The sequence below is a fragment of the Seriola lalandi genome, unplaced genomic scaffold (genome assembly GCF_002814215.2).
Source record: "Seriola lalandi dorsalis isolate HSWRI2012SDOR001 ecotype SW California unplaced genomic scaffold, Sedor1 jcf7180002054736, whole genome shotgun sequence".
Taxonomy (NCBI): Eukaryota; Metazoa; Chordata; class Actinopteri; order Carangiformes; family Carangidae; genus Seriola; species Seriola lalandi.
This window is the reverse complement of record NW_019525289.1, coordinates 2,068,325-2,090,866: the sequence shown is the minus strand read 5'-3', so window position 1 is coordinate 2,090,866 and position 22,542 is coordinate 2,068,325. Positions and strand designations below refer to the sequence as shown.

At 43.0% G+C, this 22,542-nt stretch overlaps 1 protein-coding gene across 2 annotated transcripts in view; it reads right to left on the bottom strand.

The window, feature by feature from the left end:
- Positions 1 to 2,821: 2,821 nt before the first annotated feature.
- Positions 2,822 to 22,542, bottom strand: part of kirrel1b (kirre like nephrin family adhesion molecule 1b) — a 76,350-nt gene continuing 56,629 nt past the window's right edge. Inside the window, exons 8-15 of one of the 2 annotated variants that reach the window (XM_087178817.1) lie at positions 21,994 to 22,121; positions 21,380 to 21,506; positions 19,546 to 19,646; positions 15,204 to 15,420; positions 14,096 to 14,203; positions 12,033 to 12,160; positions 11,291 to 11,401; positions 2,822 to 9,835 (exon numbers count right to left, since the gene is read on the bottom strand). In XM_087178817.1, the coding sequence (XP_087034943.1) occupies positions 9,158 to 9,835; positions 11,291 to 11,401; positions 12,033 to 12,160; positions 14,096 to 14,203; positions 15,204 to 15,420; positions 19,546 to 19,646; positions 21,380 to 21,506; positions 21,994 to 22,121 (1,598 nt within the window). In that variant the 3' untranslated portion in view covers positions 2,822 to 9,157. The remainder of the gene's footprint in view (positions 9,836 to 11,290; positions 11,402 to 12,032; positions 12,161 to 14,095; positions 14,204 to 15,203; positions 15,421 to 19,545; positions 19,647 to 21,379; positions 21,507 to 21,993; positions 22,122 to 22,542) is intronic. The other variant, XM_023424421.2, reaches the window with a different exon arrangement.

The window sequence follows — 22,542 nt, the reverse complement described above, 5'->3', positions numbered from 1 at the left end:
CAAAACCCCACAAGCCCACTTGACAACTTCTCTGCCTCCTAGACACAAAGCCAGTGACATCATCTGCGGAGGGACAGAGGGTGTGCGAAGGACAAATGTCTTGAAATGCATTACATCATTCTCCACTAATATGATAATATATCTCAGGCGCTGAGTGTGGTGCCAAGCATGAGAGGGGCCATAATCCATACGACGACTGCTTCAAATGTGAACAAGGGGATAAAATGGAAGTGGTTGGTGGTGGTGGAGTGGGAGGGAGGGTGTGTGTGTGTGTGTGTGTGTGTGTGGAGTGGGGGGGTGGGGGGGGTCCACTGGAGTCGGGAGTGCAGCACTGAAGGTTATTCCAGACATCACTGAGAGCAGGAGGAGAGAGGAGACGATAATCACTATAACACACTAAGTAAAGATGAGAAAGGCATCAGCTCTAACGCTCCCCGTCTGTCTTCTGTCCTTGTCCTTCTTCTTTTTTTTTTTTTTTCTGTCGTAGACGTTAGTTCTTTCTAGCTTTTGCTTTTTTTTTCTCTCCATTTTCCCTGTCATTCAAAGGAGAGAGGAGAGGAGTGAGGAGGGAAATGAGACAAAGACGGGAGAGGAAAAGGGTGGCAGAGGACTGAGAAGTATAAGAGAAGGGATAACTGAAGGACAGAAAGAAGACATGAGAGAGGAGAGGCGAGGAAATGAGTGGAAAAGGGGGGAAAGAAAAGGAGAGAGGAGGAAGAAGAAGAAGAACAGATGAGGAGAGGTGAAGAGAGAACTGAAGAGCTACTGCAAAGACTGGGAGGAGGAGAAGATGACTGAGGAGGAAAGAGAGAAAAAAGGGGAGAGGTGAAAGGAGGAGTAAAGGGGGGAGCAGAAGAGAGGAGGAAGGCAAGAAGAGGAAAAGAGGGTAAAGGAGGACTGAGGAGGAGAAAAGAGGAAATGGAAAAGAAGAAGACTGAGCAGAAAAGAAAAAAGGGGGGAGGACGAAGAGAGGTTGCAGGAGGTGGAGAAAGAGGAGGGAAGAGCAAAAGAGGAGAGGTGGAACAACGGCTGAGGGGAAAGAGGTAAGATGAGGTAAAGAGGTGAACAAAGAGGAGGTGGAGAGGAGGACTGAGGACATGTAGCTAGAGGGGAAGAGAAGAGAGGAGAGAAAGAGAGGCAAGAGAGGATGTGAAATGAGGAGAGGAGAAAAATAGAGAGAGAGAAGGACAGAGGAGGAAGGAAGGGGAAAGGAGAAGGTTTCTGATTTAAGGGAAGAACTTAGGAGAGGAGGCGAGAGACAGAATAGATAAAAGAGGAGACAAGATCAAGGGAGGAAGAATAAGTGAGAAATGAGACAGGAGAGGAGGAGGGGGTGAAAGATGGACAGAGAGAAAGACAGGAAAAGAGAAGAGGGGAAAGGGGAAGGCTGGAGAGATGAGAGGAGAAACAGTGGGGAAAGGAGGAGGTTTGGAAGAAAAGTGAGACGAGAGGAAGAGACGGAGAGGTGAAAGGATGACGGAGGAAAAGTGAAAGAAAAACGTATAACACATAAAAAGGAAAGAGGAGATGAATCAAAAGAAGAGCAGACGACAGACAGGATAGGTGAAGGCAGAACTGAAGACACTGAGGGAGAGAGAGGAGGTGAGAGTGACAGGAGGAGGAAGGATGAGAGAGGAGTGGAGGGAAACACTGATATGTAAAAACGAATGAAAAGGATGACTGGAGGAAGATCCGTGAGGGAGGAGAGGAGAGATGAGAGGAGGACTGACAACATGATTTAAGCAAAGAGCACAAAGGAGAGGAGAGGAGAGGAGGACATGAAGAGACGGAGGGGAAGGAGAGGAGGTGAAAGAATGGCTGAGGAGAATGTGTGAGAGGCCTCAGATGAGAGGAAGACGAGAGGAGGACGACGTTAGAGAGATGAGAGAAGGACTGACAGGATGAGGCGAGGAGAGAGGGAAGAAGGGACTGTAGAGGAGAGGAGACAGGAATGGAGATGATGAAAGAGTTGGAGGAGAAGTGGGTAAACAAGAAGTTTGGAGAAGTGAGAGAAGAGGTGAGGAGATGAAGGAAAAGACAGAGAGAGGACTGATGAAAGGATGACTAAAAAAACTGAAGAAGAGAGAACAAGATGTGAAAAAGATGACTGAGGATAAAAGGAAAACAGGAGAGAGGGGGATGTTTGAGAGAGGAGAGGACAGGAGGAGAGGAGAGATGAAGAGGGAAGGAAAGGAAATGAAAGGAAAGGAAAAAGAGGAGAGGAGAGGAGGCTGCCAGAATAAGACAATGGAAGAAAAGGAAAAAGGAGTGGACGATAACAGGAGCAAAGCAGGACATGAAAGGAGGGATGAAGAGAGGAGAGAGAGAGGAAGAGACAAACAGAGAGGTTATGGGGACGACAGAGAGAAAACAAGAGGAGAGACTGAGACTCTGCAGATGTTTGTTTTGGCGTTGTTCGCTGAGCGCCAGCTTCAGGTAAACACTCTATATGCCCCCGGTGTGTGAGTGTGTGTGTGTGTGTGTGTGTGTGTGTGTGTGTGTGTGTGTGTGTGTGTGCTATACTTAGACACACACACACTTAGTTCCCTCTTCAGGCTGCTCGACATGAGAGAGTGTCATAACAACTGTTCAGACACAGCCATTCATAGTTTGACCTAAATAAACAACAGAGAGCGAGATGTACAAACTTCATTCAGAGAGTCAAGAGTTGAAAACATAAGACACATCCTGAAGCATCATACACGTATATATATATATATATATATATATATATATATATATATATATATATAAACTGAATATAATTCAATAACTCTCTAAACTCGATATCAGCAAATAAATAAAAGAACTTTTACCTGTGTTCTTATGAAAGCCATGTCTTCTTTTATTTTCTATAATACTGTGGAAAAATAATTACATACAATTTGAAAGAAAAAAAGCAGAAATCAAACAGAGAAACATGAAAATAACAAAAAAATCAATAATATCTTTTGTGTTTTGTACAGTTTTTTTTTTTTTTCTTGAGTAAAATGGATAAACAAGTACTGGAACCCAACATGAACAGAATACACATGTGAACAATATATAGGGATAAAAATAAAGACTCGGAGTATGGAGAATATATGCTTGTTTGAACACACAAACTGTCCCGCTCTTGCCGTCACACACACGTCCACTTCACACAGTTTTTAAGTGCAACATGGAAACCTTCTCACTGCTCTGATCATTGTCTTCACGCGCTCAACGATAGCGAACAGAACATCGATTCATCCTGTTCACTCGTGCAGCTGTTTCAGAGAGAGCAGACAGGCTCAGCAGCTGGATGAGGGACGAGCGCACCACCTCAGCTCCTTCCTCCTGTCCTAAGGCCACACACACGCACGCACACACGCACGCACGCACGCACGCACGCACACACACACACAATGTCATCTCCTTCACTCTGCCTCACCAACTGCCGGCTTCCTACTAGGGTTTGACTGAGGTGGGCTTTGAAAGGGTTAGGGTTAGAACTGGAACCATCAGTTCCAGTTGCAGTACAAAGTCCATCCTACGCCAATTGTTTCCATGGAAGCTACAGTAGCGGTTTCAAAGAGCACTTAACATTTTTCATAATGACTGAGGAAATATACTAATTTTAGAGTAACTTCTGTGAAGTTGTATTGATTTTATCCACACTTGTTTCCAGACTTGTAGTGTTCTGGCTAAAGCAGGTACAGGAAGATGACATCGCCATCCTTCATCTGGCCCGCAGGACTCTGTAACTGTGCACGGCTAATAGTCCACACATTCATCTGACACAGTAATGCTGAACTTATATTCCAGTGTTGTCTTCCACACTGAACAAAATGTGTGTGTGCACTTATCTTTCCTTGTGTGCGGGTATACAATGTGCCTAATCAGTTTTAAGCTAATACTGTATATAGATATGATTGCAAATACATGAAATGGTTATATTAACACAATTTTGACATCTTAAAGGTGGTTTGATGTAGCCCTATAAAAATAAAAATCTCAAGGATTATAACTTTAACACATATTCACTAGGAAGTGAATTATTGGGCATAAATACTGCCTTTAAATGAATAATTTTTTCTCAAAACTGATTACTGGACTATGAAAGGAATGAATAACAATCTGATAAAAAAGGAAATCTAATGTCATTGTAGCTTTTTGAGCCCATTTAAATGCAAGTGTGGTCAGGAGTAGCCTCCATCATAACAGCAGGTGACAACGTGATATTTGCCAAAAACATCAGTCAAACCCTTTTATTTCTACAGCGCAGTGGTCCCAACATATTCATAATGGTGTGAAATCACACTGGGGTTACATGTTGCCAACACACATACACACACACACACACACACACACACACACACACACACACTCACAAACACAGTCACCCATGAGCATACCATGAACACAATAAACACAAATGGCTGCTGCATTTGTTTGTCTGCTCAGTTCATTTTCTTTGCACAGTCTTTTGGCATCACTGAGGACTCCACAAGGTAAAAATGGACACCGAGCCACTTGAGTCACTCTTGGCCAGGGATGGCACAGCACAGCACAGCATGGAACAGAGCAGTTAGCTGTGGGTCTGGCCTGGTTCTAGTCTGGGTTGGCCTAGTTGAGACAGAATTTTGGCTATTTGTGGCCTGGCTGAGCAGTGTTTTTGGCCACAGATGCACACGTCCACGCTCTTTTTTTTTTCGCTGGGTGGATTAATCAGAACCCCCCCCCCCCCCCCCCCCCCTCCTATCTGATGCATACAAGATCAAACGAAATACTGTGTATAAAAGTTTAAATACACACTTCTGACCACAGTCGTTTCTTCCTCTGGTGACGTAACACCACAAAGTAATACCAAGAAAATAACTGAAAATACAGGTTTTCATAGAAAGAAAGGAGATCGCGAAATAATGAACACTGCCAATGGATGTCATGAGCTCGTGAAGCTATATATTCTCTAAAAACAGACTCCCAACCCGGCCCCTCCAACACACACACACACACACACACACACACACACACACACACACACACACACACACACACACACACACATTTGTACAAGCTAGATCGCTATATCTACCCCATATGTTTTCATCTTGAAGAAAAAATATGGAAGAAAGCTATGAGAGAAAGGTTTGCAATGATTTCTTTTCATGGAAAGGTTCAGATTTCAACCGCTAAATCTGGAAGCTGGTAGGTGGCTATGAATGTGACACAGGAGAGAGTATCCATACACACAGCGGTGAGAGGTACACATGAGAAAAGAGTGTGTGTGGGGGGGGAAGTAAACACTTCCACATTCCCTTCCAAACCACATGTTTTTTTTTTTTTTCATCGCAGAACCAAATGTAAACATCCATTTTGCACGTTTGGCATCTATGGTGTCTTTTACATATTTATATGCCCCCACTGTCAACAGACTGTAAATACTTAAGAGGTAATGACTAAGTACCTGGGTGGCCTGGCCATATATTTGTTGGCCCCTCAGTACCTCCACTGTGTCAGATTTACTCATTCTACACAAGGTCATAATGACATTGCAAGTCAGATGCAAAACACTGCACGGCTACAACTCTGTAAAAAGGTTGTAAAGAGGTAATAGTATGCAGTACCAAGGCTGTGATAACCATATAAATTTAAAAGGGTGCTCCATCTGCCGTTCTTCTCTCCATAACCGCTGAAACAGTTTATATCGTGACCTTGGAGCTGCAAGGTTCCATCTGATATTCTAATCAGAAACGACGTGGCGGTGGCTTTCCTCTCTGAAAGTGTTTATTCAAAACAGGGGCAATAAATACAAATTTTACTGCCCCTTAGCACAAAGTTACCATAATATACTGTATCTGTGAGGGGTTGATAGGGCGGCTTATAAGTATAAAGACTCAATGATTACCTCTGGAGGTGCTAAGATTCCTGGCTTCACTTTGCAGCCTCTGATCTCTTTTTTCGTAGAGCGGCACCTCACCTGCTTTCGTTTCTGAACCGCTCAACAAAACATGTCACAGATACAAGTGGTTGACACTTTGTTGTATTCAGTCCTTCCTCACTTTGTCTGTCAGATAAAGCAGATGTTCCCTCAAGAAAAGGTTGAAATAAAAGCAACATCTGGTGGGTGCTAAAAGACGTTCAGTGTATCACTTGATGTCTCTTAAAAAATGAGGTTGTATTTTTTGAAGGAATCTTATAATTTCAAGTTCAGCGTGTTGTACAGATTGATGCAGCAGCTGTGGAGTCCTGTCAAGAAATGATTGTCACCATAAAAAGGTGAAGTTGTGAGATGGTGCGATGAAGACTGTTGAATCTGATCTCACTCACAAAAGCTCAGTGTGCACACTAAAACACTGCAGCGGTGACATTATGGCCGATGATGAGCCGACAGTTTTTCACCGATCTTGTTTTAGCACCAGTAGCTGTGTTTGGAAATAGCGAAATAAATCCGGCCCATACTTTGGCCACGTGCTTGTTTTCTTCTAGCTAAGTATAAAACCGGTTCCACAGCCCAAATTTGGCCCATATAAAGAGCATGATTGTAAGATGCTTCTTCCACATCTGGACCGCTTCTGGCGCCCCCACACAGAAAATCATCAGGATAACAGCTGGACTCTGCCCAGATGTGGACGTATATGGTCCAGACTCAGGCCGAGGAGCCAGGCATATGTTGTGCCAGAAGTTCCATTTTGCTATCTGAGATGTTTTTAGTGCAGTATTCACATTGCGAGTAACACTGTAAGTAAGTGACTGGAAGTCTAATTATTTCCTGTGGAGGCGAACAACCGCAGAAAAACATGATCCCACATACGTTGAACAAAAGTGAATTTCTTGTGCTCACTGCTCATAAACAGCCAACTGGATATCTGTGTTCGTTTCCCCACAGACGTGATTTTGTAACAAGAAAAATTGCTCAAATTGGAGAATACAAAACGAAGCAGTCGCACACAGCCATTCAAAAGCTTTTAGCTCTTTTCATCTCAAATAAACGTCCGAAAAGGACAACGGTAACATCCACCGGTGTTTTATAAGCAAGGCTTCATTTTAAGCACTTCTTACTTAAAATTATTTTTTACGTCAGCCAAAAAAAAAAAAGCCATCACTACTCTTAAAACTTGCTACACAGATAATAATCCACACTGATCAAATTACAGTCTTGAAAAGCCTTTTGTAAACTCATATTGTGAATTTCGACCTACTATTGGGAAGGTAAGCAAAGCAACTAAGCTGCAACAAAAACATTTTTTTTTGTCCTCTATTGGAGGAATCATTTGGTAAATATGGGACTTGTTAAGTAGCTGCATCAGTAGAGTTTGGAGCAAAACAAGCAATATCTTAAATGCTGATCATCATTGACCTGTGGGGTCAAAAGCCAATCACACAAACCAAAGCTGACGCAACATGATGGAAAGATCTCAGACATAAAATACCACCAAAAGTTTCTGCTGCGGTGAGGAACCCAGCACACTTACACATAAATGTACATCGTACCGTATGAGCTAGACAGAACCCCCTGTACCTTCATGTTGATATGTTAGACTACACTCGAACCATCTGCGTTCACAGCCCAGCTCAGAGCGAGCGGCTGCCTGTTCTCCATCCATCACTTTTGAATGTCGTCGACGTTTAAAAAAAAGGCAGTCCAGTCAGAAGACCGGAAGTCAAAGGAAGAGTTTCACACCAAACGGAGATATCCACCAGAGAGGCTTCTCCCCCGCCTGCTGGATATTCACGTTTATGGAATGGAGCTCTTCAAATCTTCTAATTTAAGTCTACAACAACATCCACTTTAAAAATACCATCCATCTCTTTTTAAAGAAACTCAAACGTTTCCAATAACGCTCACGTTGCCACCTGCACGTTAAAAAGTGAGTGTCACCCAAAAACTCTGAACCTTTGGTCCACAACTCCTTATAAAAATACTATAAAATGTTTCTGAATGCCATTTTTTTCTCCACATGGTTCGGTATAAATATGGGAAAAAAATCTATTCTACTGTGCAAGTGAGAGAAACAAATATTTTTTGACACTTGAGGATAGGGGAGGTATTTTTTTTTTTTTTGTACAAATTGCAGAAATTCATTGAATGAAAAAGCGCTCCTGCCACACCTCGTTTCACAAATACTGTTTACAGCATTGACCTTGAGTGAAATGTGAAGTCTAGAAATGTATCATGATGATAAAAATGAGCGGTGAGGAGGAGAAGGAGTTTACAGAGATGCTTGCTACCGCTCCTTTCCTCTCAGATGTGGCATGTACAAAACCTCGTCGTCCAGAGCATCTCGTACGCTTTTGCAAAAGAAGCGGAAGAAGCGGTGTCAATAGTTTGTGTGTGTTGGCACATAAGCATCGGCACTCTGGTCACTCACTATACCACCTTAAGAAGCTTTGTCCCACTTAAATCAAGGTAGATCTTGTAAAAAAAATGGCCACTGGGCAGGTTTTAGTGAGGAAAGAGGATCAAAAAGTGCCAGATATAGTTATAGTTCAAGCTGCCCCGCTGCTGCAATACATAGAAACAGATGAGTCTTTAAAGATCTGTGTGTGTGTGTGTGTGTGTGTCTGTGTTTTGCAATATGTGAGAGTCACAAAATGCAAGAAAAAGGTGTGAGGTTTGCTGTAGGTCACTGCACTGCATCACACTGTATAGGTTTGTACAAGGAAATAACTTTAAAATGATCCAAATCTGAATTTGCACGTATTTACAGGGATGGGGTGGGAGGGAAGATGTGATGCAGAGGGGGGACTGGAGATGGTCGAAGAGCAAAAACGAGGATTGCAGGAAGGAAACGGTTCCTCTGCTCCTCCTTAAGCTCTCGGCGCTCCTCTTCTTTCCTGTCTTCAAAGTGCTCTACTCCTCTGTTTGTCTCTTTTCTCTTGATTGTGGCACGCTGTTGCTTTTGTCGAAGCATAAACACTGCACGTAACAGAAGGTCTGCGCAAATGTGTGTGAATGTCGCTTTGCGTGTGTCGTATGTATTGCTGCTAACTAGAGTACTGTATATGCGATGCTGCTGACTGCTGTGCGTTGTTGTGTTTTATTGGTTCAGAAAATTAACCAAATTCCATGCACTGGTTGCCATGGAGAGAGAGAACAGATTCTTGAATGTGTATGTATAGAAAGGTAGGTATTTTTATGTGTAGTAAGTACTGCTGCTGCAAAAAAGCGAGCCAAAGAGTGAGTGTGTGTTTCTCACACATGAGTCTGCATCCGCTGTGTGTGTCTGTGGGAATAGTCAGAGGGGGGAGACGAGTACGAGAAGCGAGTGGAGCTTCCATACTTCCCCAGCCCTGTTTCAGGACTTTGCTGTCCTGGGCCCGGCCCCGGTCCCGGTCCCGGCCCCGGTCCCGGCCCCGGTCCCGGCCCCGGTCCCGGCCCCGGCCCTGGCCCTGGCCCAGTCCCTTGTCCAGTTGGATACATCTCATAGGCTGGCCCTTCCTCTATGGGCGGAGCAAAGCCCATGCGGTAGCTGGGATACTGGGAGGGGTATCCGTAGTTGTCATAGGCCAGCTGGGTTGTGTTGTCCAGCAGGCCGCAGTCTCCCGGGTAATCTCCAGGCGATTGAAGTGCCGGATTGGGAGGAGCTTGCTGGCTCGGCGCCGCCCTGGAGAAGGTGTTGAACTGGGCGTAGGTGGCATGGGACATCCTGGAAGGCGGGCGGGGGTCATAGCAGCCTGTCCTTGAGCCTGGCACACCGCTTGGGGGAACTGCACCGCTGGGGGCAGCTGAGGGTCCGCTGGATGTGGCACCGGCCGGCCCGCTACTTGGGTTTGGCGAGCGGAACTCTCCCTGGTAGTGGATGGCACGTGACTGGGGGCGCGCCTCATCGTGGGTGGTGGCTCGGACGTTGTAGTAGCCGTTGGTTGGATCCTGTGATCACAGATGACACTATTAGCTTTTCAGTCCTATTTTTTGTTGATCATCATTTGAAGAATCATTTGCATTATGCTAAGTAGTAAAGACACATAAGCATCTGGTCTGTGCTTGCTTAGCTTGCTGTAAGCAATGGTAGTTCTGTAACATTTGTATATCATTTTATAATTATAATCATAAAGAAAGACTGGGAGCTCTAGAGTACCTGGAACTGTTGCATTTTTCTTTTATCCACAACAGTACAGAAAAATAATGTTTGTATATGCAGTGCTACAGCAACAAATCAAACCATAAAGACAAATAAAAACACTAAAAATAGTAATCTATAAATAAAATGTAAAATAAAATGTAAAAAGCTGAAGTTAAATTAAGTTTAATAAAGGTCCCGTATTTTACACTTTTTCACTCTCTCAGGCTTCTCTCTGGAGCTCTAGTAAGAACAGGAGAGAGAAGAGGCTCTGAGCCTCTCTTCTGATTGGCTGACTGTTTTCTGAGTGATTAAATACAGATATAGCAGATTTCAGGTAAACACTCAGAGAAACCAAATCCTGCATGGCTGCAGGGTGGTGACTGCTTTGTTGTGACATCACAAAGTGAGAGAAGTCCTGACCTGCTTTATAATCACACAACACATGGAAATCTCCCTTTATACTATATGGGACCTTTAAGGATAATCTCTCTGATAAAAGAAAGAAAAAAAAAACATACAGACTCAGCCAGCTTAAGTTGCTACAACAAAGTGACTTTTATCACATCCCCTATTATATAATACTACACACTGCTCATATTTTATGTACTGTATATTGTCACATTGTACGCTGATATGCTTGATGATGTGGGTGTATTTGGTTGGTGTGTTCATGCTATGTCCAAAAATGTAATGATGTGTGAATGATGCAGCGCAGCGTATGTGCATGAACACAACACATTATGATACAACTTCACTTTACCAGGATAAACTGGGTTTCCAGCGCAAGGTGAGAGCTCATATGTGTAACAGCTAACTCTGGAATAAGAGTTCTATTAGGGCACATTCGCAACATGAATGTTTGAAGTAGTTTGTTTTGCTCCTTTTGATTAATTAGCTTGTGAAAGAGAATTAAAGGACACACGGTTTTGAGATTAAAAGGAGATTTTAGCCTTAATCTTACAGAAACCAAACTGGGGGATTATCATCACTAACATCTGTTTATTTGGGAACTTCAGAAGCACAGTTTATGAAAAAAATGTTTTTTAAAAAAAATGAAAGTAAGGCTTTTACCTCCAGTGAAAATGCCAAACCTGAGGAAAAATTGCAACTGGTAATCAGCACGTAATGATGGATATGACCACATAGTTCATGGCATGCGATATGTCTGTGCGCCATGCAGGATAAAATCTTTAAGGTGCTGCGGGAAAAAAAATCCGATGTCAAAATGCTAAAATGTCTCTGTGGGCAGCCAGCCAATTCACCTTGAGCTCGTACTCCTCGCGGGTGTCGCTCTCGCTCCGGACGTCCTGCTTCAGGTCCATATCGTCTTTGAATGGCTGAGTGGAGGGAGAGAGGGAAACAGAGGGCAGAAACTAAACCATCAAACAACGAAACACACACACGGAAAGAGGGAGGGTAAGAAAGGAAAGAAGGAGGAAGAAAGGGAGGGGAGAGGAAAACAGAGTTTCAGGTTTTTCATCCCAAGAGAGTGGAAGACGAGAAACGCTTAGTTGTTGGAAAAGAAAAAAAGTTTCGGGCCGAGCTTGAAAACCGCACCAAAGGAGCCTCGTCGATTAGATTCTCCAGGACTTCCAGGGTTTCTAAAAGAAACATGGCGTTAAAGTGAGTGTGTGTGTGTGTTTGTATTAATGTTGCGTGAGAATAATATCAGTTTAATTTGCGTTGGGTGCGTATCTGCAAGATGCCTCCTGTCTACTTTGTATTTCTGTATGTATGATGTGTGAGAATCTGCCTCTTTGTGTGTGTGTGTGTGTGTACTTAAAGTGTGTTACAGGCAGGCCTCGTGCATGTGTGTCTGTTTTACTGTGTGTGCATGTGTGTGCATGTGTGTGCATGTGTGTGCATGTGTGTGCATGTGTGTGCGTGCGTAGCTGCCTCTCCTGCCATGCCGCCCTTTGTGTTGGTGTATCTTTACATTTAAGGCCATTGACCCATACGCCTCCTCTCCACGGCCCCCGGTGACTCAGATGAGGATCTACTCACAGAGTACATGGCCTTGACCATCCGGGTTGCTGTAGAGACATTTGTCGCCTCCTCCTCCAGGCTGTGGGTCTCTTTGTTAACCGTTTCTACCTTGATGTCTGGTTTACCGAGTGTGACACCCCGGCGACCTGGAACAAGAACACAACCTCCAGTCATATTCTGGGTCAACGTCAAGATAATTCATTGATTTAGTTAACAGTCTGGTTGAAAAAAAAGCAACAAAAACTAACAGTAAAAACACTTGATTCTGTTTAATGCTGTTTTGTCTGACTTGTCTGGGCCATTATTTGCCTTGTTTGTCTTATTTTCTCTCTTTTGATAATGGTGCATTGAGCAATTTGGTATGCTGGCAGCCGCGAAAGGCAGAGAGAGGTGATGGTTTGAATTTTGAGGAAGTCAGTATCCACCACAATGAAGTGAGAAAACTGCATGTTCCTTTGGCATTGATTTCTTTCTTAGGGGCTGTTATGAGGAAAATGGTGAAGATGAAGAGTTTGAAACAGATCTTTCTGCCAGTAAATGTGATGTTTACTGTTGATTTTATTTTACTGTATTTTGTATGAAAATGAGGCATTGCCCTTCACATGAAATTGTACACAATTTAAAGCGCCTATGTTATGATTTTAAAATTTGTGACTTCAGCAACTTCTAGTGGTAGTTTCAAATAAATAGAATTGGACAATTTTTTTGCCATCAGAAAAAACTGTGAGATGCTTTCATCACATTTGAAAAATCTACATATAGGGCCTTTAACTGCATCAGGCCATTTTGTCTCATATGCAAAGAAAAGGTCTTTATCCTCAAAAATCTTAGAGAATATTTTATGTGGACTCCTCACTGTTTACACACTTAGTTTCTGGTGGTGCAGCATGTCGTGAGAGGATTTAGCTAACCTGGTTTGTCTAGATACAACAGAAAAATAGAAAATAAATTCTGGGCAAATGGTAAATATACTCCATTTTAAATCCCTCACAGACATAGAGCTTGTTACTGCACATAAACCTTCTTCAGTTGGGTCTCATAATATTACTGTAACACTTCCAACATGGCTCAAGTCTGGATTGAGCATATTAGGTTAAATATGCACATTTAGAGATTAAACTACAGTGTTAGTTTGGTTTGCTGGGTGAGATATGTATTACAGCAAAAAATTCAGATTTTAGGCCAATAAACCAGGTACAGTATATTTCTATGTTAAACACAGCACTGCTCAGTTTTAATTCACACGACTCCTAACAGTCAATGTTCGTGAACACGAGCAGCTCTCCTCCACAGCAAGAAAACCTCAAAAGTAAAGATTGAGATCTGTGAAGTCTTGAGCTGCATCATACACCACAAATGACAGAATGCTTTATCTGGAGCCACAACGATGTTTGTTTGAGTTTCTATTTTCAAACGATATCTTTTCTGTAGTGGTGTTATCAGCTCTGAACCAGAAAATATACTCTTATCCCCAGAAAATCCCTCCTGGGAATGTGCCAGTCACCTTCATTGTCTTTCCCAACTCTTTATTTGCTATGGAGCACGGCTGAAAATGACACAACAAGAAGACACGATATGCTCTGTATGTGCTCTCTGGTTTGCACAAGTGCGGTTTGTGCTCTCAAATTCTAATTTGATTGCCGTCGGCTGTAGAAAAAACATATAGGAATTCATAATTTAAATACTATTCACCTTTAAATGCTCTTGTTTTCTGTTCTGTTGTTTATGTACTTTATCTAGTGTACGAGCGGCATACAAAAACTGTTTATTTAAAACATAATCACACAATTCCATATCAGCTGAATGAAAACGGAAATATACAGTAGGCGTTTTTAAGGCAGTTTGCGTTATTATATGAATATTCATTAATCTCATTTGAATAAAATGCTATACGGCTGGCATATGTTCCTTTCTTCGTGGAAAGGCAGAATGACAGATAGGGAGAGTGGATGAAAGAAAGACTGATAGACACATACAGTAAGTGTGTGCGAGCACCTACACACACACACACACGCACACACACACGCACACACACACGTGCGCGCGCCCAGACACATTAAAGAACCACTGTGTGCACTCACTGCCTTTGCGTTGGCGGTAGAGGAAGAAGGCGAGTGCCAGTAGAAACATAAGCAGCAGAATGGAGGAGCCCACCGTACCACCGGCGATAATTCCCACTGGAACAATATCTGAAACAAACGCGAGCAGAAAGAGGGTCGGGGTTGAGGGACAGCTGCTGCCTCATTGTTACTAAAAACCTGCATGGATGTTGTGTCATTTAAGCACAAATCCTGTTGTGTCCTTAATATTGAATCTCTGAGGGCTGGTTATGTTGATAAAGCGTGCGAGTCTGACAAGGGATAAAAACACTGTTAGTACACATAAAGACAAATCCAAGCTCCTTCTCTCTCTGTCTCTCTCTGTCTCTCTTTCTCCTCTTTCTCTCTCTCGAAGATTTTCTGAAGCCTGCGAAATCTGACAGCTGAAAGAATAAGAGTCAGATAAGACTGACAGAGCATGAAGAAATCATTTTCTCGATGTAATGTGACATACCCAGCTCTCCAAATAAAATGTGTAACAATCCAGAATGGACTAACAACACTATTATCTATTCTCTGTCCTCCAGCTGATGCCACCGCTTAATAATCTTGCTCAGGGGCACTTCAGTTCGTACGACAGAGAAGAGGACATTAAAGGAACCCTGTGGAGTTTTCATTGTAAACAAACACAATTTTCACAATAAAAACGCACTTTATGTGTACTTAAAGCTTAACATTTTGAATTCCTTTACTGCCCAATAAAACTATTTTTTCTTTATATCTTGAAATGTGCATTGGCTTTATGTACGAGTTATCTTCTTCCCTGCATTTTGCTTGCACATTGCTACCTTTCTTGGCTCTTTACGGCCACCATGTGTACAACACTACTGTGAGTACTGTGAGACTGCAGGCAGGACTGCGCATTGCATCACCTGTCCAAAAAAAAAAAAATCCAAATGAAACATATTGCACATATGGTCAGACTCCACATGGTATCTTTAGGGTCTAACAAAAAGCGTTGTGTGTGTGTTACAGAACTTTCTTTGATGTTTTAAAATGCTGCATTCTTTACATGGGCAGCTTTCTTCCACTCATTTACTGGCATGCACATTGCCACCTTTGTGTTGACATGATACAAACTATAACATACCTGTCTCCTCTAGGGTGATGATCATGGTGCCGGGGCCGAAGGAGTTCCAGGCGGTGCAGTTGTACGGCGAGTGGAAGTCAGACTCCATGACGTTGTTGATGGTGAGCGTGGAGAGAACGGCCCCGCCCTGGGTGGGAGGTTTACTCTGCTCCACGGTGTACCTCTCCATCAGGGTGCCCTTCTCCTTCTCCCACACATTCTCCTTCCATGCCCACACCTGAGACACACAATATAGAGGGTTCGTTTAGCTTCTAATCCTTGACCAGCAGAGAGAAAGGAGGGCGGGACTATCAATACACTCTGTACTACTACAGGCCACCACAACACATTTTGTAGTCAGCGCTCACTCTTGTGTTGGCTCGATTCGAAAAGCAGGTGTGCTTCAGTTTAAGATTAAGATAAGAGCAAAGGCTTGTCACATCTGTCCACCAAAACATCTGTAACTCTGTTCATGATAAACACAGCAGGATGTCCTTCAAGCCGACAAGGAACTCTGTATAAGTGTGATGAAGATGCAATCTCCAATATGTTTAATATGGATTTTTATCTAAACTCTGCTCCTTACTTCTGCAATCGCCCAATTTGCCCTGAGGCATCAATAATGCTAATTTCATTTTATCTTATCTTAAATAGTATTAACCACAATAGACCCACACACACACACACACACACACACACACACACACACACACACACACACACACACACACAGAGTCACAAGTAAACATTCCGCCAACAGATGGGCTGGTGTTAAGAAAGGTTAAGAGAGACTGAAGCGAGTCTGGGCAGGAAATATATTTTAAGCAAAACAAATTATATTCTCACACCTTGGTAACTAGTTTTTTTTTTTTCTCCTGGTGCAGTATAGGCCTAATTAAAATGTTTGGAGAAACTTTTTCAGGCTGGGGAGGAAATAACAAATCAACCACAACAGACACACACACAACACACACCAACACACAAACACATACACACACACGCAGAGTGCAGCAAGTGTACACGAGTGATAAAAACTCAAGCAGGTTTTTCTACTTAAAATCTGCTGAGGTAGAAATTTGAGGATATTAAATATGGAGCATGACGATATCAAATATACATAGGCCCATATGTTGGGCTAATGTACCTTTTAACCTGCTTTGTATGTGATCAAGACTTGGTGAGGGAGATTTTTTTTATAAAAAAAAAAAAAAAAAAAGCCCCCAAATCTTCTGCCTCTTTTTTTTTTTACTCTGACAATCTTGCATAATGCGTCTTTTTCTGCCCCCCCCTCTTTCTTTATCGCTCTTTCACACAATAATTTTCTTGCACCACCACTGTCTGTCTTTTGGTTTCTGTTTCTCAATCTCTCATTTCCTCTTTTCATACACACACACTCACACTGTAGACACATGGGCACACACACACACACAAACACGCACACACACACGCACACACACACACACACACACACTCCATATTTTATAAGTCCTTGTGTCTCTGCATTAAGCCGAGACTATAATGTCGCACCACATTATACGCTCTGAGCTCCCTGCCAGTGCAGCGGGGGGCTGAAGCTTCCTAAAAGCTCTGATTTCTGTCATGTTGGCACTGCACAATTGGATAATTGACGCTGAAAGGTACAGATTTTTACTCTCCCTCCATCTCATGCCTCTCTCATTTCAATCTATTTCACCCCCACACTCTCTCCCTCTCTCTCTCTCTCGCTCGTTCTAGCCTTCAAACTCAAATGTCATTACTGAATTTATTTCCATTTTTCGGCCTCTTCTTGTGATTTGTGAGCATTCTGGTATTTTGCTTTTTAAAGGTTTATATCCACAAGCCATACTGCTCATTTTGTAACCTATATAACACGCAGACACTTCATATTAAACTGTAGTTTGATCAAGCATTGCACTCAGCGACTTTAGCAAAAGGCAGGAATGAAAAAAAACAGCAAAGAGTTCTGCAGTTGTGGCACATTCAGGAGGATATTCCATTACAATTTGCTGCTAAGGCAATCTCTGTGAAAGATTTCTTTTATAGAAAAGATGGCCACCACTTTGAAAGGGATCACTGGATTGGAAAGGTTTTAGCTGGTAGGTCCAATTCACACTAAAATCAATACAGTCTGGGTGCTACACTGACTCCGTCATGGTGACCATAACTCAGTGACTCTTAATATCAGAGGTCTTAAAGCCTCCATATGTCCAATTTTACGTGATTGTACCGTCTTTCAATGTATTCTAATGTCATATATACGTTTTGTCTCGACCATTTCGTAAATTTAGACAGTGCTGCTAAAAATGACTCAAAAGTGTTTCTTGTTTGGCTCGGACGAGCACCTTTAACCCACAGCACAGCGGGGGAGCTGTGGGTGATGGTGTCATTCAAAGGCAACTTGACAAAATTTGTTTCAGTGAGAGAAAATGTTACAACTGACTGATACAAATCATTCACAAACAGATCTCTCTAACCTCTAGACCAGCTGTTCCCAACCAGTGGGCTGGTACACCCCCAAGGGGTCAATACATCTGAGGGGTCACAAGAAGATTAACAGGACGGGAAAGCAGGGGGAAAAAAACATATTTCCACTAAACAAATGAAATTATTCATCAATTCTGGTGTATTAAGTGGATAATTTTACATCTTAAGAGCTCTTAAAATTAGTCTAATAAAACGATATGAAGAAGAAGAATTCATCTTTGACGGAACTGGTAGACATTGATTTGTTTTAAGGGGTTATAAGTCAAAAAGGCTGAGATACACTTCTCTAGACCGGCTTTAAAGGACAGCAAAATGATTGGTTCCAGTGGCAGAGTGATTAATATCACTGGTACGTCTTGTAACAGTGATTTCTAACCAAGCGGCAACCTCCGAGGCTGAACAATGAAGCCAACATGGACGTACCAGAGACCGCAGTTCTTCAAATGACCACTTGAGGCTGGATACAAAAGCGAGTCAATCTCCATAGACTCCCATGTTAAAATGCCCAACTTTACAGCAGAAATAAACATGTTTACAGCCTAAAACAAAAACGGTTATTGTCTCTATGGCTAATTTCCTCCTTCATGACAACTGTACGGGAGGTTAATTCATATACAACTCAATTGTTTAAATTTTATTGAGGCTTAAATTAATGCATGATTGAGGGCGCGCCACTTTGCGTGACAGGTGGGTGAGCGTATGCTTTGCCACGGACCAGCATGCACCGGAGTCTCTGCTTCCACACACCCCCCACCTCTTTGCCCATTTTTGGATTAGGTACCAGGGAGAGTAAGGGGGACGCATCTACTCCAGGGGGGAACCTAGAAACGTAGATCAGCTCATTTGAAAAAACATAAAATTATGTTTTGAAAAAGATACATAAAATATATAAAATATACCCATGTATTTGTGCTGAACCTCGGTATGTTCACTATCAGCTACAAAGGGCTGTCTGGCTCCACGAGCCTGAGTCAGTCACGTGCTGCAGCTGTGGCTGCAGGAACTCTGGCGACTGTGACAAATTAGCAGAAAGGTCTACATGGATCACTAAAAGTGATGAGCAAGACTAAACAATTCCACACAATCACATTGTCTTCACATGTGCAGCCACGGATTCACGGCGGCCAATTCCTTTTTCTCGTAGGTGAAAAAATACTGTCCAACAATTCCATCCCAAGGCCATCCAATCTGTCGGAGGGGAAAGACAAAGGGGGTGTTTGAGCACATCTCACAACACTGTACGGCTGAGATCCACTGTTGTCCCAGAGCTGAGTTGCGACACAGCTTATAGGAGCAGAAAAAAATAAAAGACATCTCGACAAATAAAAAAATGAGGGGCGATATCTCAAAACTGCAAAGACATTTGGCTGGGATTTGTTGGACTTGAGTCACAGATGAGCTGGTAAATAGTATATTGGTATATGGGATTTCTACTATTTGATTTTTTTCTTTTTTTTTCTTTTTCATATTTGGAAATACTATTTGATGTGCTCACTCTAGGCTGTCAAACACTAAACACTTCCAAAATACTTCAATTATCATGATTTCTTGAATCTTATCTGCTTAACTGTGGAACATGTGTACAGTGCTGCGTGTCCCCGCTTTCATTTCAACAGCAGCTGCTTTCGATGAGTCACACCTTCCACCACAGAGGAGGAACACATCATTCCCACGTAGCCGTGACACAGCTGGAGAACAATGGCACTTGTTACCCACCGTTTGGTGAGTAACACGGGCCGAAAAGAAGAGAAAGTAGAAAATCATTCTGTTTTCAGGGTGGACGAAGAGTTGTTGTGATCAGGATTCTGTTTGAGGCAGATGCAATCTGAAGAGGTCAAGCACCTCTGCAGCAAATTACAACTTCCAAGGATGGACTTACAATCTTATCAGGCGGGGGTGTGCTGGCGATGTAACACTTGATCTCGCCTCTCTCCCCTCTGACAGCGTATTGGACCGGATCACTGGAGATGATGGGGGGACCTGAGCGAGTGAGATAGGACGGGGCAGAGAGACAGAGGCAGGATTACTGCAAACAAACCCAGACATTTCATTTAGAAAGGTTTGGAAGGACAAATCCAAAATCACAAATCATTTCCACATTAATGTGCAGAAACTGCTGTAAACACGTGACCCCCAGCGAGACGATAGAAAAGGATTTCATATAAACTGTATCTGATAATGTGAAGCACCAGGCGATGATTATTAAAACATTTGCTCCAGTTCTTGGCACAAAAACGACTGCTTTACGAGGAACACGATGGGCACGTTTTCCACTCATAAACTGCAGGCCCGAATGGGGCAAAGTGGAGGGAGCGTGATGTTGCGTTGGCAGCGAATGTGCTGGACATGTAAAGGTTGATGTGTTAGTTCACCGTCTTCGCCTCATGGGGAAACGTGAGGGGTCGAGGAGAACCTTTGAAAGTTGTGAATTTGTCTGGTTTCTCCTCTCGGTCGCACCAACGTTTATAACATCAGTTCAAGCTTTTCAGTGTCTGTGTTTGGAGCTCAATTTACGAATTACAAACTGACAGTGAGGTTGGATTTATAGATGTGTTAACACTCAGAGCTTATGCACATAAGATAGACCGTAGGCTGTCGTAGCTGATGCGCGCCTCTTAAAACATTTAGCTACAGAAGGGGGGTGGGGGTTGGAGATGAGGACAGCTAGCGGCGTATCGGACCCTGGTTACAATAATAACCATGCAGCTAAACTCATGGAGCGGCCACTGTTTGGGTTTAGGCACAAAAACTACTTATAATTACTCCGGCCGCTTCCGATAAAACATAACATGAGAAGCTGCTGGCAGAGACGACCTGCGGGCTCGTGTTTACACTACTGTTGCTCGTGTTGTAGGGATATTGCACGGATATCAACGGGGGGCGGAAATCTGATGTTGAACTACAAATGAAAACTTGTGCATCCATTGCGGGACAACAGTTAACCCCTTGTGTCGAGTTACATACAGCATAAACACAGTTTGGATGTCCAAAATGGAGGACGCTATCATATCAGCTGTGTTGCTCTGCTCGAGAAACAACTGGCTCCATAAAAACCGATGCGACGCGGTTTGCAGCCAGTCGAGAGAAAGCAGTGGATGGTGCGAAGAGTTTCCTTTTAATTAGCTGTGTTAACGTATTGTCTGGTCAGTGAATGAGTGCGTGGGCGGTCACTACAGGTCACCGAGCTTTCAGCACTTCATATTTTGCAAGGACGTGCCGATGAATGTCGCCGTCCTCCCCTCTGGTTTGACCAGGCACTCTGTCAGCCGGAGAAGATTTAAGGAGTATTTGAACTCGTTTTTCGTCATTGTGTTCTTGGTGAATCAGTTTTGATTTATTAAGCAATTGTTGGTCGTGCTGGGAGAAGGTTTTGGCATTGAAATATTGGCTCTGAGCCTGTCTAGGGTTGAAAAATTAGCTCCTGGGTTTGGTTTTCGACCCGGGCTGGAATGAATCAAGCCAGGTCGACATTATTTTAGACGGTGCTACATTCTGTGCGTTCAGTGGCGTCCGCTGTCAGAGAGGTGCAGAGACACGCATGATTACAGATTCCAGATCAAACAAACACATCACGGCGGTCTTTGTGGTTTAATATTCCTCCGTGTTTGGAAACAAGACTTTTTTTCTGTGCACAGGCAGATCTGCTTTACACATTTTATACATTTTTTTTGCTAATATCAGCAGTGTTATTAACAGCAGAGTAAGTAACTGACCATTGACAGTGAGCGTAACCTCAGTCTCTCCCACTCCAATCCGGGGTACGATGGCCTTGCAGACATACTGGCCTGCGTCAGCCTGGCTCACTGACTTCAAATACAGCTGGTTGTTGTTGCTGAGCACCTGGACACACATAAATAAGTAGATAAGTGTGCATAAGGAGCAGGATAGTAGATTTGTGAGGTGGAGAGTGGAGACAGACAGAAGGGAAGAGATGTTAAGAAGAGGGAGGGAGGGAGATCTATATTTAATTCATAAAACATGTTGATTTACTCAGCAGGCTCCATTAGTTTTTTTCCTGGAGCCTTTCTTAACTTGTTAGGCATGAATTAAAGATTTAAGATATGAAGACGGAGTCTCACTACTAACCGTCTGCTTTACAACTGAGCAAACATTTATGAGGTCTGGGTCTTAGACATTAATATGGGCAGGGAGTGGGGGTTTTCTGGAGGATTTGGTTATAGTTCCAGGGGTTGGGCTTTACCCCAGTATCTGGCGCTCTGACTTTCTCTCCTTTCCTGTATACACATAAAAAGATATATGATATTTTAATGAAAGAAAAACCTCAAAAGGTGGGTGGGGGGGGGGAGGTTTGAGCGTTTGTTCTTACCATGCTGGAGCCCTTTTTGGTCCAGGTGAGGGTGAGAGGAGGGTTTCCAGACCACTTGCAGTTAAGAGTGACGTCAGAGTCCACATCCACTGTGACCGGCCGGGGCTCCACCACCAGTATCGGGCCGACTGACAGAGACAGGAAGACAATTAAAACCGCTGTACGCAGACAAATGTTGAGGGACAACGGCTGATCAGTGAGTCGGCTACAAAACCGACATCAGATAGGAAAAAATGACTGAAACTGAAACAGGAAAAGTGGAGACACAAGCACATCATATGATCTACACACCCCTAGGTTTTATTTCAGACATGAAGGCTATTTGTATCTGAGAGGTCATTGACCTCAGCATTGCATTTTTCCCACCACTCTTCTTTTTAATCATGTAAATCTTTGGCAAAATTGCATTTTTTTTTATTTGCTTTTATGGCCATGTAGCATAATTTTACTTAGTGCACCAATTTTGCCAAGGGACTGCAGGGGACTATTTCTTCTTTAATTCTCCTCACTATAATCCAAACAAATGTACTTTTTGCTTTTAATAATTCT